The sequence below is a fragment of the Talpa occidentalis genome, unplaced genomic scaffold (assembly GCF_014898055.3).
Source record: "Talpa occidentalis isolate TD23 unplaced genomic scaffold, MPIMG_talOcc4v2.1 talOcc4.11, whole genome shotgun sequence".
NCBI lineage: Eukaryota > Metazoa > Chordata > Mammalia > Eulipotyphla > Talpidae > Talpa > Talpa occidentalis.
The window spans coordinates 25283397-25300155 of record NW_023601104.1 but is presented as its reverse complement, the minus strand read 5'-3'; the positions used below and the strand labels follow the sequence as shown (position 1 = coordinate 25300155).

General features: G+C 41.9%; 1 protein-coding gene across 1 annotated transcript in view; it reads right to left on the bottom strand.

The window, feature by feature from the left end:
- Positions 1–2612: 2612 nt before the first annotated feature.
- Positions 2613–16759, bottom strand: part of CCNB2 (cyclin B2) — a 28285-nt gene continuing 14138 nt past the window's right edge. The window contains exons 4-9 of the mRNA XM_037502589.2: positions 9718–9888; positions 9162–9320; positions 6951–7187; positions 6537–6677; positions 3828–3938; positions 2613–2893 (exon numbers count right to left, since the gene is read on the bottom strand). Coding sequence (XP_037358486.1) covers positions 2783–2893; positions 3828–3938; positions 6537–6677; positions 6951–7187; positions 9162–9320; positions 9718–9888 — 930 coding nt within the window. The 3' untranslated portion in view covers positions 2613–2782. The remainder of the gene's footprint in view (positions 2894–3827; positions 3939–6536; positions 6678–6950; positions 7188–9161; positions 9321–9717; positions 9889–16759) is intronic.

The following is a 16759-nucleotide window of genomic DNA, read 5'->3' as shown; positions in this document are numbered from 1 at the left end:
TTGTAAACCAGAGGTTGGCCTCGTAACCCTTATACCCTTCAATATTAAGGATCTCAGAGCATTATGCTTTTGTTGCTTATAACTGTCAGGATTTACCCTATTAGAAATTAACCTGTGAAAATTTTAAAACACCAACAAATACACATTCCACTAGCCACCAGTGCTACATCATCATGTAGCCTCCAGAATATTCTACCTTACTCTATGGAAAGAACCGAGCAAAAGCAAGTTGCATCCTAGTATCATCATGAAAGTAGTTTTGACCTCATGGACTTCTTGAAAGGGTCCCTAGAACGCATCATACTAAATAGGTTCAAACACAACAAGCTGTGCGACCTCTGTTCTTGTTTCTATAAAATGGGCAGGAGTATCTCCCTCATGGGGTTCTGGACTAAAAGTATGTCACTTACACAGAGTCTGGCACAAAGGAGGAACCCGAACACCCGCTGCTATTATTTTAAGAAGGTTGTTGGTCTTGGAAAGAGATGGACTCTGGGCAAAGTTGTGTTAGACCCAGGACTTTACCCATCAAAGGAAATTACAGATTCCTAGCTGTTAAGTCCTATTTGTGTTTTTTGCTTTTCTTAGGTTGATTTTTTGAGAGAAAGATTAGAAGTTTAAAGGTTGACAGTTTGACTATCAAACTGAAGGCAACGATTAGAAGCATGAACTTGGGATCGGACCAAGGTTCAAATGGTGACTTCTCAAGAGCCGTGTGACCTTCAGCAAGGTAGTGAACTGTACCTAGCCTTCCCGTCTGCAAAACAGACTATAAACTAGCACTCCAGCGGGAAGGGCACAGCACAGCTGGGGGGAAAGGCATCAGGCTAGTAGGAGTAAAAGCAAATTCTTAACTCTAGGAGGACTGAGAAGACCAAGGAGGCCTTGGGAGAGACAAGAAACAGGCAGAGGGGGTGACATTGCAGAATGGCTCCCAATCTTGCGCCTATGGAAGGGGTAAGCATCTGGAAAAGTAGCACTGAAAGGTGGGCCAGACTGAGTCTGGCTGCTCTGCTTAGGGAGGTCAAAGGGCGGGGGGGCAGCTCCAGGGGCGTCCAGAAGTGCTGCGGCACTTCAAGACCTTTAAGATACTTCCCTAAGATATCCTGGCAGTATAAACTACCTGAGCTGGACGTGAAATACTTAGCTAAGCAAAATATGTAATAGAGCAGTTATCAAATGTTTTGAAATCTCCCACAAACCCTTTCCTGATGAGTGGCTGGATCTCGGGGGTCAGTGGGAAATAGCTGTGCATTTTAGAGCCGGGAAGGCTTTCGTGGTGTCACTTAGTAGTTAACCATTCACTGCTGTTCACTAGTTGAGGCATTCCTGGGCCGGGAAAAGGCGGTCTGGAGCCCGCTCCTCCTTCCCAGCTGTCATAGGCAGCCCCAGTCACAGCGCACCGGACCTCACGGTGAAGCGGAAGGCAGCTTTGGCCGCACTCTGGTCGGGCAAATGCCGAGTTTAGTGAGGTGACGGCAAAGCTTGTCGGGGCCTTTATGAATCTTACATAAACTCACAATGTGTCCCAAACATGCTGCTGTTTTCTTTCAAAAACAATTAGCATCTTGTTGAATGAATAGTTGGAAAGTTATTGCTGTAAGAGATTTGTTTTAGGGGCTTTATTTTAGTGGTTGGAGATTGAGCGTGCACTCCCCCTTAGACAACAATGTGCTCAGATGCCCACCAAAAATAAAACTCAGAATGTAGATGAAGCAGCACAAAAAGATTATGTATTCTCTGCTTCAATTTTAACAAAGTATCACAGGCCCATTTTCTTTTTCTAGCTGAGGCCCTTTGGGACTGCTCTTCCTGATGTCAACTTCCCTTTGAGAGACACAACTGGGCTGGAGGCCATGGCCCTGGTGGACCAGGTAGGTGTTCCCAAGAAGAAATCAGAAAAGAGTTAATCCTTTTATATTCAAGTTTAAGAATGAATTAGCATTCACTGAAACCAAATTCTAGGGTTTTTATTTTTCCATTTGAGAAAATAGGAGGAATATTTTTCCTAAAGCTATTCACAATAGCTCAAAAAGAAATTAGGCAAACTCCCATTGCCCATCTGTGACTATGCAGGTGCCTCTTTTCACCAGCTCTCTCCCGCTGTGGGGCAGGAGCTTCCTGCCTGTCCATGACCTGTCAAGGCTGCCCGTCTACAACCATGCAGGACTCTCTTAGCAAACCTGTCCTTCCTGGGGCAGTTCTTCCTGCCCGCTTGTCTATGCAAGTGTACTTTACTTTTTTTAAAAAAAGGTTTATTTATTCATTTACACAAGCACTGGGTACAGTCAGAAGCACGGGAGGGTGGGAGAATTCACCAGAGTGGGGAACAGAACAGGCAGACTGACAAAATACACTGCTGAGGGGAGCAGTGGGCACAGCAGGAGAGGTCTGCGCGCCATGTGGGACCCTCGCCTGGTGGTCAGGGATCAAACCAGCACTGCAGAGGCCACGGGCAGCTTCGCAGCCCAGCGCTCAACTGCTGCACCCCCAGGGGAGGCCCTGTACTTTACTTTTCTACCCCTTTTCCTAATAAACCTGCTTTTTAAATATTAAAAAAAAAAAAATTAGTCAAAGCAAACTTCTGATTTCTTCAGTATACAATGCACAAACACACATACAAAATACCTTAAGAAAAACCAATAGCTTTATTTTTCCTCAATATACATTTAGAAAATAGGTCTGAGAAAAGGTTTTATCCAATAGACCAGAGGACTATATACAATGCTAGGAGTTCCCCATCGGCACGACTACAGCACTCTTGCCTGAGGGTCGCAGCATTCTAGGACTGTCCCATCAGAGGTGAGGCCAGTTCTTTGATGGCTTTCGAATTCAGCTGAGGAATAATGCTGATCTTTAGAAGTTTGCTGCTTGCATACTTATTCTTGATGGCCTGCAGAAGTCATTTGTGATTAAGGACAGGTCAGAAGCTCCGACCCACACATATACTCCTCTTATTCCTCATTTCTAATCTACAGGTATTGAAAGGCCAACTCAGGATCTGCAGCTGCTATCTAATGCCCAGTCACTAAAGCCAGCGGTGCTTCAAGGTCACAAGGTACCTGACAATCTCCAGGTCTAGTTGTGGGTTAGAGCCATGGTGGTAGCACAGGTGATAGATAGCTTCTCTCACAAACTCCCAGAGGGGGTGGGAGGCGAGAGCTGTGTTTATCATACGGAAGTGCCATGAGGACCCAGCAGCCTTGCCAGGACTGGCAATGAAAGTGAGTAGCAAATAGTGCTTAGCATATCCCAGTCACTGCCCTCAGGAGTGAAAGCACATTCTGCTTCCACGGGGTGTGCACCATGCAGAACCTACACCCAGGGAAGCAAATCAGGTTGTGGGGACACTTGCTACAAACACCTTGCTCTTTGTCACCAGGTCCTTGGTGAGCTGATTATTCTGCACCACACAAATCAGGCCCCCAGCACACTTCCTGAGTGGGCTTCTTGCCCCTCCTCCTTCACATGTGCTCTTCAGGTCCATTTCAGTCATTGGCCAAAAGACCCTAGACAAAGGCCCTGGTCATAATCACTTCAACACACAGCTGTTTGAGGTGGGCCCTTGCTCAGTGCCCTACCCTGGATACTGGGTGAGCACAGATAAATACATTGAACAGAAACCTGACTAGCTACTCTGGGCCTGGACATAGTCAGCCTAGCAATTTCCATTCAAAGGAAGTGCTTGCATGGTTTCAGTCTGCTCCATTCTCTGCTAAATGAGTTGGTGCTAATACAGACTCTTATGTGCCAAAAAGACATGAAAACACCCTCACACATAAAACCCATAATCTAATGCTGCCCACAGCTTAAGAAAGAGTACTTACAATGAATTTTGTTAAGTTTTCATTTACTTTCACTACATTTTTGGCCATGTGCTGCATGACTTCCAACACTTCGTTTTCTGTGTATCCAGTGTAATACTGCTGCTTCACATTCTGGAACACAGTGCAGAGAGAAGGGGCAAGATAACACCTCCGCTTCTTTAGAAAAGCACATACCACACATGCTGACATTACTTTTGTAAAAGCTTTAAAGACTATTCTCAGAAGTCCTAGCTCTAAAAGCCCGTAAGAAAGCACGGCCCTGGCCATACCAGCACGGCGGCCCGGAAAGGCAGGATGACTCCGGCTTGCAGTGACGTGCAGCCCTCAGCTAAAGCAAGTGTTCCGTATTTCTGGGAGAAGACTGTACAGGTAAGTGAGGGTACTTCAAATTACAAAGCTTCATGCTTACCTCTAGCACCACACTGAAGGCGATGAAAAGTGGGACAGAGTAAAAGCGAGCCCCACTCAAGTACCCCTTTATAGCGAGGGCTGAGACCTCTGACTTGCATATCTGACACAGCCCCTAGCAGTAGAGATGGGAGCTCAAGAGTATTGGTAGTCAGGGAATAAGGTTCAGAATTGAGAAATAAACTGAGCCATAGACAAGCCACCTAGTCCAGCAGAACGAAGACTGCCCAGGAGTCTCGTGTTGGGGACCCTGTGCAGTGAAGCACTGGAAAACAGCACACTCAGAAGCCTCTGCACCCCAAAGAAAAAAAAATCAGCAAAAGCCACTTATTAATAAGACTCATCATGTATTAAGATGTAACCTGACTTTATTTCAGTTCCATAAAATTCTGTAGCTAAAACAACATTCCTTTCAAATGCAAGGCTTAATTAGGAAAATCAATCCAAAAGCAGTAAAAAACTAAACAGGAGTGCATCCTGAAATAATGCAGCCGTGCTGATATTTTGGAATCAATTCCCAGAAAACAAGGAGACCTCTAGTTAACAGGTCGAGAGCCCAAGGAAGCAGGTGTGAGAGCACAGGAATTTGGCTAAATGAGCCACTGTGACCAGACCCTGTACCATACTTGTACCAGTGGTCTTTTGCCTCAAACTTTTTACTTAAATTCAAATCTACAGAAAAATTGAAAGGCTGTATCAACTGTTGACATCTGCCCCTCTCTCTCCATATGTAGATAGAGGCAGTGGTGTATATCCGTCCTATTGTGCCAGAAGGCAGGTGATCGCACTGCTGGTGATGCCAGGCTTGATCTACAGGTTAAAGTAGAAAACACCCGCCACCCGCCCTCTCCATCACACAGGTACAGTTTTCCTTCAGAATTACCAAGTGTCTGGGGTGGAGTAAGATCATTTTATTCCTCCCAAAATTATTTTACTTAATAAGCATATATTGATCCTTGCTTTACTACACTGAGGGTTAAAAAAAAAATCAGATTTCTAACCATACCGTTCTTTCCACTTTAGTTAGCTGGAATTCAGCTGATTTTAAAAAGCAAAATCCTCTTCTTCCTTATTATGGATCCAGGGATTTTTTTTAAGCATTATCCATTACTGTCACTTCTTTTTAATGGTCAAATTTACTCAGAACCCTTTCAAGCCAGTTCCTATGTCCCTTTAATATGACCCCATCGATTTCTCAGAATTGGCCCGCTCTCTAGTACACATTGTTGTAGGCTCGTCTTGTACTTCTGTTCCCTGACCCAGAAATCAGCAATTTTTCTAAGGAGCCCTTGTTCCTAGTGGTAACAGCATTTAGTAGTCAAGATATGGCACTAGGGGTGTTCACTGCTATTGGGTTATCATTGTTTCTGGACCCTATTGTTTCAACTTACTTTATTTCCAAAACAGATATACTATTACAGGGGTTTTCCTTTGTTTTCAATTTTCTCTTAATATGACATTTAATCCTAAATAACATGAATGTACTTTATTTGCCTTACCCTACAATATACAGTTTCAGAATTATAATAGATTATTATTATTAACAAACCTAATGTTATGTTACCTTTTTGGTCCAGCTTCACAAACTCCTAAGGAAGCAGTCACATGCTTTGTTCAGAAGTTATTTTAATTTTTTCCTCTCTGTTCTGTTACCAGTTTGATATACTGAGGCATTGTTTCTGCCCCATTCAAGTTTGCATTAAACATTTCAAAAATTACACCACAGACTAGTTAATAAAAACTTATAATTGGAAGTCCTGCTCACATCCTCAGCCTTCTACTCTATTCCCACCCAACACCAAAGGCATCTATTTTTATTAGTGTTAGGGCTGTTTGATAATTTCTTAGCACTTCCGATGAGGCTTTGATTTGCTCTATTGTGGTATAGGTGTAGACTATGAAACTCCTTAGTGGCAGTCTAGAATTTTCCACTTCACAAAAGGTTATCTGACACCTTGTGTTTTGGTGTGTGAGACAGGACCCAGAGGTATCTTTGGCTACTTGAATGAATCTAACTGGCTAAATCAGTCAGGCTTTTGCCTTGCTTTGTCAAATGTACTTGATAACTTGCTGTTTCAGCAAGATATCCTAAAAACCTTAAATCAGTGGCCTTATTTTTTACAACTCTATAAAGTAGGTTTGTGTCAAATGGTATTAACTAGTTTCCATCTAAATTGCTCCAACCAGCTTAATTTTAGGCCTTTTACCAATTGCTTCACAGATAATGGGAAAATGTTATCTTTTCTATCAAGACAGCCTAAAATATAAAGAAATTAATTTCTTCTTAAATCTATGACTCACCCATTTTCCTTGCCCTAGAACCTTTTGGGACAGGCAGGAAGCAGCTGCTGCCACCTTAGAAGGGTGGTAATGCACCATGTCGTAGTCAATGAGAGTCAGCTCCATCAAATATTTGGCTAAAGTGTGCTGTTCAACATCAACCTATGAAAGCAAGGGATAGTAACAAGCACAGCTGTCATTACTCTTGCAAAATTATGGGTAAAGGCCTAGGGACTCAATCCCTCTTCACTCACTTATCCTTCCCAAGAACTGCTCTATTCCACAGTATGTTACAAATACAGGGTCTCTTAAGAAATGATGAGACAAGCATTAGCACTTAACTAAAAGATGTTTCCCCAAAATCCATAAGCTGTCTTTTAACTAGATCAGTGTTTCTGGGATGAGACATCAAACAGGAAAATTGAAGGCACTTACCTCCCCAGCTTTTGATGCCCGCCTTAAGAAATGTAGAGGCAAAGGTCGACCTAATTCAAATTTCAGTTCTTTCAAAATTAGAGTTTCCATTTCTCGGATTTCGGAACTGGTATAAGCATTGTCTGTGATGTAAACAAAATCTTCAATATTTGGAGAAAACATCTCCTCATATTTGGAAGCCAAAAGCAGAGCTGTAATCCCAACCAGTTGAAGTTTCTTTCTAGATACTGGCTGAACCTAACAGAAGAAGAATGTGTCAAAAGTCACATCTAAGAAAAGGATCAAGACTCTGGATGGAAGAAGGTAAGAGTCCTGAAGTAGTCGCACACATCATCTCTGCTCATACCCTTCTCCATGGTACCACACAAGACACCTGAATGTTAATAGTAGGTGCCAGCACCACTCACAGTAGCTGTCAGCAACACTCACTATGTGCTGGCACAGTGCTGAGATTTTTAACACATGATCTCCTCAAATCCTCACACACGCATATAAAAAAAAAAAAAATCACAAGTAGTACATTTTCTTATCCTCATTTACAAATAGATGGCCTGATAGGAGATTCAGCACTACCCCAAGATCACTCAATGTGTAGGGAAGAAGCAAGTCTGACAACTGAGCTCCTAGTCATGGCTCTGCCTCCCTCATCCTGATTTCAATGTCTGGGACATCCCTAACCTAGCACTCAAGATCTGAATCAAGTTGAGGCCAAGCAAAAAAGAAGAAATTTAATGGCTGCCTAGGGGTGAGGGAGGTATCTTAAACACATCCTTAGTTCTCATTACAAGTTTACTCATTATTCGGTTTAAAGAATCTTTCACAATGCTGCAGAGCCAGGGATAAATCTCAATCTAGAGTTAAACGGTTCCTTTAAAGTAGCCTAAGTACCCAAAGACAGATTAGGAAAATGCAGCACACACGCACATGCACGTACCTACTACTCGGCTATAAAAAAAAGATAAACTCTTGTCATCTGCAACAACATAAATGGAACCGGAGGGGAGTAAACTAAGCAAAATAAGTCAGAAGGAGAAAGAGAAACACAATAATGTCACTATATGTGAAATAGAGAAATAAAGGGTCAGATCAAATCAAACCCATAACAAGCCCTAGAAATCTAATTTGAATTGAAGCTATGGAGAGGAAGAGTAGAGCAGGGAGGGACACAGCAAACTATGGTGGAGGACTATGGGCACCTGGGTGGGAGTCGGTGTGGCATGGTAGGAGCACACTTTACACTGAAGAGTGTGATCTTGTATCTCTAAATCACACAGTGTTGTAAACCAATGTTGCCTCAATTTAAAAAAAGCTTCCCTTAATTTCCTTTTTTAGAAAAAGAAAAATACCGGGACTTTATATTATTGAAAATATACCTAAATTATGGTTGTGCTTTCCTGCCCCATGAAGACTGTATAATGCAAACCTCTAAATCTATACTTAGGATTTCACAGTATTCAGGGTCATTATTATAAACAATAATTGCTGTATTGCTTGGGTAGAATTTGTACTTACCCTAAACCTCTATCAAAAATATTTTAAATAAATAAATCCTTATTTATAGAGCTACTTTCTAGATAATACTTGTGGTTTATGTCTGGTAGCTTTTCTAATCGGTCAGTCTTAACATGACCAGTTTATAAATATTTTGATGATCACATCTACCTCTGAGTTTATTTTCTTACAGTCCTCTTTAGCTTGTGCCTCACAGTCTTAGTACACTTAGTAAACTGGCTGCACATAACCCTCCCTTATTCCTAAAAATGGGTGTCTCCTCCCTTTTCTACAGTGATTCAGTGCCATGGCTGGCTGGAAATTTTTAAGATTCTCTAGTCAAACTCATTTTCAAATGGAAAACAGTACCAAAAAGTACCAGACTCTGGAAGCAGCATCCAAAGGCACCACAGGCTTCATACTGACTTTCAGCCAGCCCATCTGGTAGCACAGTTCTTTTGAGGGACAATCATGCAATGTAATATTTCCCCTGAGCACTTTCAGCAGGCTGAGCTAACTGAGAGGCCCAACATTGGTCAGCATCATTGAGGTTTAACACTCTTGGATTATTTCCCCTTTTTTAACATCTATAAGATTCCTTTATTCCTTATAAACTGGTTTTGGTCTTTTCTTCAGAGGCCCCACACTTTAGCTTTCTATCCAGAAGCATAAACTCAGTGTTCAGTGAGTCACTGGCACAGTTTCTGAAGCTGTGCTTACCTGTAAAAATCGATCCATAATGGCGATACACATGTACAACGTTTCCTGCAACAGCCTAAACTTGGAGTGGACTTGCACCAGCCAGTCCACCAGGATGGCACGCATACGTCCGTTTATATCTCTTCCATCTAAGAAATGTGGGTGTATGGATTGCAGAACCTGTTGGTATAATTAAAAGTTTAAAAAGCTGGGCCTCCCTGGTGGCACAGCGGTTGAGCGCTGGGTTGCGAAGCTGCCCGCAGCCTCTGCAGCGCCGGTTCGATCCCCGGCTGCTCCCCGGCCACCGGAGGAGGGTCCCACATGGTGCGCAGACCTCTCCTGCCGCCCGCTGCTCCCCTCAGCAGTGTACTTCAGTCCTTCTGCCTGCCCTGCTCCCCGCTCTGGCTCTGGTGAATTCTCTCACCCTCCCACGCTTCTGACTGTACCCAGTGCTTGTATAAATAAATAAATCTTTAAAAAAAAAATAAATAAAAATAAAAAGCTGACTTTCGTATTTTTCGAAGCTGCATGGCAAACTGTCCCTGCTCATACAAACGAAACACAAAGGTCTACTCACCTCAAGCTGCCTTAGATACTGGTAGATATCCTTAACATAGTCACTGCAGAGCTGTGGGTTCTCCCGATCTTCATTATCAATGTCCTCAATCTTGCAGAGCAAGGCATCAGAAAAAGCTTGGCAGAGGCTCTCTTCCTTCATGGAGACATCCTCAGGTACAGGAGGAGGACCCTGCAAAGTAAAGCACATGGTTTACTACCCTAGGAGTAATACTACCTACAAATGCATGCAGAGCCAGTTGGCCTAGAAGCCAGTGGCCTAGAAGCCAGTATCATATGCTTTTGAAATAGTTAAGAAGAATTTCACAGAAAGACAAACACCTCAAGATGAAGTTTTTAGAGATAAAATCCTGTTGTTTCAAATTCATAACCTTTAACCTCACTTAGAGTACAAACCTAAGTTGTCAATGTGATGCCCTTGACAATTATCTCATTTCTCTCCCTTTGATTAGCTTCACTCCTGCTTGTGTCCTGTCCTCTATACACACTCTCCCCCTCTCAGAATGCTCTTACCCCTATATCCAGAAGAGTAATTCCTTCATCTTCAAGTTTTGCTTAAATGATACCTTCTTAATGAAGTCTAACCAGATTCCTATGTAAAATCACTGATCTCCTATATTCCCCCAATACATTTCAACTTCCTGTTGTTCCTACACAGAACCTAGAACTTTCAGATATACCATAGAGTTTACTTGCAGATTATGTATATTATTTTCTGTCTACCTCTGCTAGAACATAAGCTCTGAACACTTTGATTTACTTTAATGGATAAAATTAATATAAGATCTATATCACCCTGACACATAGTAGATGCCCAGTAACTACTGAATGCGGGCCACCCTGGTGGTGCAGAGTTAAGACAACCTATGAAGCTCACCGCAACCACTGCAGCATGAGTTCGATTCCCAGCCAGGGAGCTACCTATATGGCGCAGCAGACCTCTCCTATCTCACCCGCTGCTCCCCTCAGCAGTGTATTTCAGTCGATCTGCCTGTTCTGTTCCCCACTCTGTCTCTGGTGAATCCTCTCACCCCCCACTAGTCTGGCCTATACCCCAGTTCTTGTATGTATAAATAAATAAATCTTAAAATATATAAATAAATATTGAGTGCAAGAAACCTAAGACATCGGGTTCGGAGATTCCTAGAACTGATTCATTTAGCAGTAGTTTCTTTAAAAGATGTAATGTTTTCTTCTTGTCAACTAATTTATTCTCAATTGAGAAATTGTTTGACAACTAAAAAGCAGAAATGCACATTCTAGCCTATGAATAAAATAGGAAGATGAAGCAAAGACTGAGCAAGTAGACACCCAGCAATTTTTCTTATGTTGACTGGGTGATTATAACAATCAAAAATTAAAAATTTATAAAGTAAGTTGAAACAGGGTTAGAATGAAGTATGAATAAACCATTATTTTTAAAAAGTATAAGAGGCAAGATGGCAGCCTCACAGTGACCAGCTGTCAAGGGATGAAAATAGGTTCTTGATTCGCCATGGCACTAACAGCAGTAAAATGGACAACATCCAACAGAACTATCTTGAAACATTTATTTCCAATTCAAAATGGAACCTTATTATGGTGTTTGTAATAAATCTACATATTCTTCTCTTCCAGATGACTATAACTGCAAAGTAGAATGTGCTTTGACATCTGACAGGAGGATAGGATGCTACCACCCATATGTGGCCGTTCCATATGAGCACACAACACCCACCTTCAGCCAGACCCTGTACATAATAATGAGAAAACACATGATCAAGTGCTGAAAAACAGAGTAGAGGGAAAAGGTGAACACTTTCAGCAAGGACATCTTAGCAAACTTTAGATATATATATATATATATCTCACAGCCAAACAAAACCAAAAGCTCCTAAAGGGAAAACAGAGGCCACAGCACACAGCAGGAGTAAGGTCCAGCAGAAAGGACTAGGAAGAACTGTAAGGGAGCTGTGTTATGTGATACCAGGGCAGTACAACCCTCAAGAGGGAGGGGCAGCTGCTGTGCAAAGTACCCAACAGTTGCTGACGCAGGGGCACATAGCAACATAGGGAAATCCTGAAATCCAGCATTGTACTGGGTAAGGGGATATGCAGAACTGGCACCCAGGACAGGGAGTGCAGGGGCAAGCATCCAAAGTGAAGATTACTGACTTGAGTCTGAGATTCTCCAAATAAAACCGCTAAAAGCCCAAATTAGTAGCGACAAACAGGTCAAAGCGGAAGTTGAGATATTTAAACTACCTGCTACCCCTCACCTCAGGACTAAACCAAAGCAAATAATCATTTGCATTAACCAAGTATGTATCTATTAAAAACAAAAACATCCCGACAACTCCTGGGCCTGTGACCCCCATGTCAACTATAATCCTTGCCTAGTGCTACATCTAGTGCTCAAAAATAGCTTAGATGTAGAAGCTGACTAGAAGAAACACTAAAACTAAGGAGCTGGTCTAGAGGAAGGATCACACTGGACCCCCATCATACAACTCTGGCACCCACAGCAAAATAAGAACATTGAATCCCTGACTCTCACGGGAGGTGATCCTTTGGTGCCCACTGCCCCCTACAGCTTTTACACCTACTACCCCTCCCCAGTTCCAGTTCTCCAATTACTTAAGCAGCTGTAAAGACAACAGTTTGAAAGACAGTATTACAACCCATGAAAACTGAAAATGAAGAACCTATTACAAATGCTGGGGCAAAATTATTCTCAGAGGAGTCTCACCCAGTAAAGCTAAAGAATATGACAGAAGAGGAGTTCAAGATAACAATAACAACAATCCTTATGGAACAGGGGGGGAACCCCAGTGGATTAAAAACAGCAACAGAATAAAGATCAAGAAAATATGAGAATCTAGAATTAGAAGTGATGGCACTTAAGAAATACTATAATGACTTGAACACAATTGAGGGCCTCGACAACAAACAGGAGCAATGTAGAGAAACAATGAGCTCGAAAGCACAAAGTAGAGAGCACAGAAATAGAACAGAGAAAAAGAAATTTAAAAAATGCACGTAATGTAAGAGTCCTATAGGATAACCGAAAGGAAGTAAAATTTGTATCATGGGGCTTCCAGGGGATGAAAACGAGAAAGTTATAGAAATTTTGTTTAAAAAAGATATTTCTGAAAACCATCTCAATCTGGGAGACAAACCAGACATCATGATCTAGAGACCCAAAGAGTTCCATGAGACACACAATAAATAAGGTTGTTGAAAACCACCAAGAACAGAATACTAAAAACATCAAGAGAAAAAAGGTAACCTGTAAGACAATACCAGTCAGACTGTCAGCAGACTTTTCAAGTAGAGATAGTACAAACACAAAGGAATTAGCAGGATATTTAAAATAGTTAAAGGAAAAAAGACTACCCTGCAAGATAAACATTCGAGATAGAAGGGAAAGTAATCAACTTCAGTAAAAACAAAAGCTAAAAGAATTTATCAACACCAAGCCACACATGAACATCTTAAAGGGGTTATTATAAAGCAACAGAACAATGAGTACAGAGTTAGTACAGAGGCAACAGACACCTAAATCGCTTATATGGAGGAGGAACAGGAAGAACAAGTCAGAGATCAGACCATCCAGTTTGTCACACAAATAGCTTATCCGATAACTTCAGCAGAACCCTCAAAGAGAAACTAACTGAAGAAACACATGACAACAGAAATGGGACCTAAACAAAACATAAAAAGGGGGACCTCAAAATATAATAAAGACAAAGCAAAAACAATAAAATGGCAATGAGCACTTACATCTCTAAAACCACCTTAAATGTAGACAGGCTGAATTCACCAGCCAAAAAGTATAAAGTAAGACTGAGGGGAAGATGACTGCAGAATGAAAATGTGTACTTGCCAACCCTTTTACTCCCAGGTAGACTGCAGAAAAACAAAGCTAATGGCTCCTGAAGGGAAAACAGAGGGCTGCAGTGTGCACTGGAAACAACAATCTCCATTGGAGAGGAGCCCAGTATGGTCACCAGTTGCTCCAAAAGTCCAGCTGCTCCCAGACTGCAACTACCAGCTGTGGGAGACTGGGTGCCAGCAGTGAGAGTCTAGCCATCAGCTGCCAGCCACAAAAGCTTGGCCATTTGGGGTCGCCAGCTACCAGCCACAAGAGCCAGGCTGCTCTCAGCAGCTGGCTACAGCAGTCTAGCCAACAGCAGAGAGAGCCAATGTTAGGGCCTGGAGACCATTAACTGTGGTCCTTGGTGCATGGAATGAGATGGACCCCGGTCTGAAAGACAGCCCCAAGGATAGGACCAGAATTGATCACCTCTGGGCCAGCACAGACTAGTGCAGACTCCAACAGGTTCCAAACTGAGGCAGTTCATGCTACATTAAACAGAAGATTGGTGGAAAGAGGAACCTGGGGATTGTGGTCTGGAATAGAGGACACTGGTTGTAGGGCTGTCAACTTGGTGAGGGTACCTGGAGAGGGGGAAACAGAGGTTGTACAGAGGGGAAAACCTTATAGAGGACATGGGATGCTTTGCACTGGCTGGGTTCCCCCATAGAGATAATAGCAGGACAGGTATTCTAATCTGTACTCCTGAGATGGAACACAAACACTGCCAAAACTCTTTCCCAAACCCCACAGATACCAAGGGTGCCACAAACAGGAGCCAGACGCACCCGCAACTCATCCACCCTAATGTCTGGACCCTTCCAAACTCCTTTCACCCTACTGACTCAGCAACTACAAGATAGATCTCACTATATACAGAAGTCAGCAAAGCCAAAATAAAGAAAATCAAATCAACAGCACCACCTGTGGGGAAAAAAATACTTTAACCCCCTAAGTTGCTGCTACAGGTTATTGAAATAATAAAGTAGGTGGATCTCAAGTAGTAAAATAGGTCAACAAAATATATAATACATGAAAATATAACACGTCAAGAGAACACATCATCACAAAGTGAGAACTACTCTCCATAATCCAAACACAGAAAACTAATATAGAATTCAGAATTGGGCCTCCCCAGTGGCGCAGCGGTTGAGCGCTGGGTTGCGAACCTGCCCGCGGCCTCTGCGGCGCCGGTTCGATCCCCGGCTGCTCCCCGGCCACCAGAGGAGGGTCCCACATGGCGCGCAGACCTCTCCTGCCGCCCGCTGCTCCCCTCAGCAGTGTACTTCGGTCTTCTGCCTGCTCTGCTCCCCGCTCTGGCTCTGGTGAATTCTCTCACCCTCCCGCGCTTCTGACTGTACCCAGTGCATGTATAAACAAAATGAACAAATAAATAAATAAATAACATGCCTCTATTTAAAAAAAAAAAAAAAAGAATTCAGAATTACTTTGGGTAAAGAAACTCAAAGAGATAGAAGAAAACTCAGAAAGGCAAATCAACAAAATACAAGCGAACTCAGAAGAGCTGAACAAAGAGAGCCAACAAAATTAAGGAAAATAAGTTCAGGAGATAAAGAGCACAATAAATGAAATCAAGAACTCTAGAGAAAGCTATGGAAGTAGAACAGATCAAATGGAGAACCAAATCTGTGACCTCAAAGATAGTAATGCATGAAGAGCCCAGGTGGAAGAAGAGAAAGAAATGAGATATTCAAAAAAAAAAAAAAAAAAAATTCAGAGGCAATTCAATGACATCAAAATGAAGTCAACATTAGATTTATGGGAATCCCAGAATGGAAGAGCAAGGAAAAGCAGGAGCCTATTCAAGGAAATAATAAAAGCAAACTTCCCTCACCTAAGGAAGGAATTAATTGTGCAAATCCAGGAACCTAAAAGAACACCTAGTTACCGAAATATAACAAGACCTATAACAGAGATACATCAAAATATATCGAGATACATCGAAATATAACAGAAATACATCAAGATACACACTTGTGAAACTAGCAAGCATTCAAGACAATATTAAAGGTGATGAGGGAAGGAAAGCAGATAACTTATAAAGGTACCCCCATTAGCATTACATCTAACTTCTCTGAGGAAACCCTACTGGCAAAGAGAGAATGGAATGATGATTTCAAAATACTTAAAGAACTTAAAGAATACTTAAAGAACTTCCAGATTTGAGGGAAAATTAAAGGCCTTGCAAGAAAAACAGAAGTTGAAGGCATTTGTAAACATTAGATCTCTCCTACAAGAAATCAAAGAAAAACCAAAAGAAATCAAATGAGAAAATAAATAGAACAGACTCTAAAGACAAAATAGCAATTGTAAATCCTTCTATATCAACAATCACTCTTAACCGTAAATAGACTGAACTAGCCAATCAAAAAGGCACAGAATGGTTGGTTGGATCAGAAAATAAAACCCAGGGCCTCCCTGGTTGGTACAGGAGTTAAAGACAGCGCTATCAAGCTATTGCCAGCCACTGCAGCACAAGTTAGCCAGGGAGCAACCCCCATGGCACAGCAGACCTCGCCTGTCTCACCTGCTGCTCCCCTCAGCAGTGTATTTTAGTAGATCTGCCTGTTCTGGTCCCCACTCTCTAGTGAATCCTCTCACCCCCCGCACCTCTGGCTTACACCCCAGTTCTTGTATGCATAAATAAAAATAAATCTTTGAAAGAAAAAAGAAAAGAAAACCCCCACTATCTGTTGCCTCCAGGCCAATCTGAGTTCTGAAGTAAACAAATTCACTACACAAAAATCAGTTGCATTTCTATAAGCAAACAATGTATAAGAAGAAAGGGAAATAAGGAGTACAATTCCATTTTTAATCACACCAAAAAGAATGAAATAGCTGTGAGGTGAGCTTAACAAAGGCATGAAGAACCTATATATTGAAAACTCTAAAACTGTTAAAAGAGATAAGACAAAGTAACAGGAAGATATCCCGAGCTCATGGATTGGAAAAATAAACATCATTAATAGAGCCATATTCGTTAAAGAAATCTGCAAGTTCAATGCAATACCTATTAAAATCCCAATGGCTTTTTTCAAAGTACTAGAACACATATACAATTTATATGGAACCACGAACAGCCCCAAATAACTACAGTAATTCTAAAAGAAGAAAAATGGAGGAATCACAATTCCTGACTTAAAACTTTATTACACACCAATAGTAA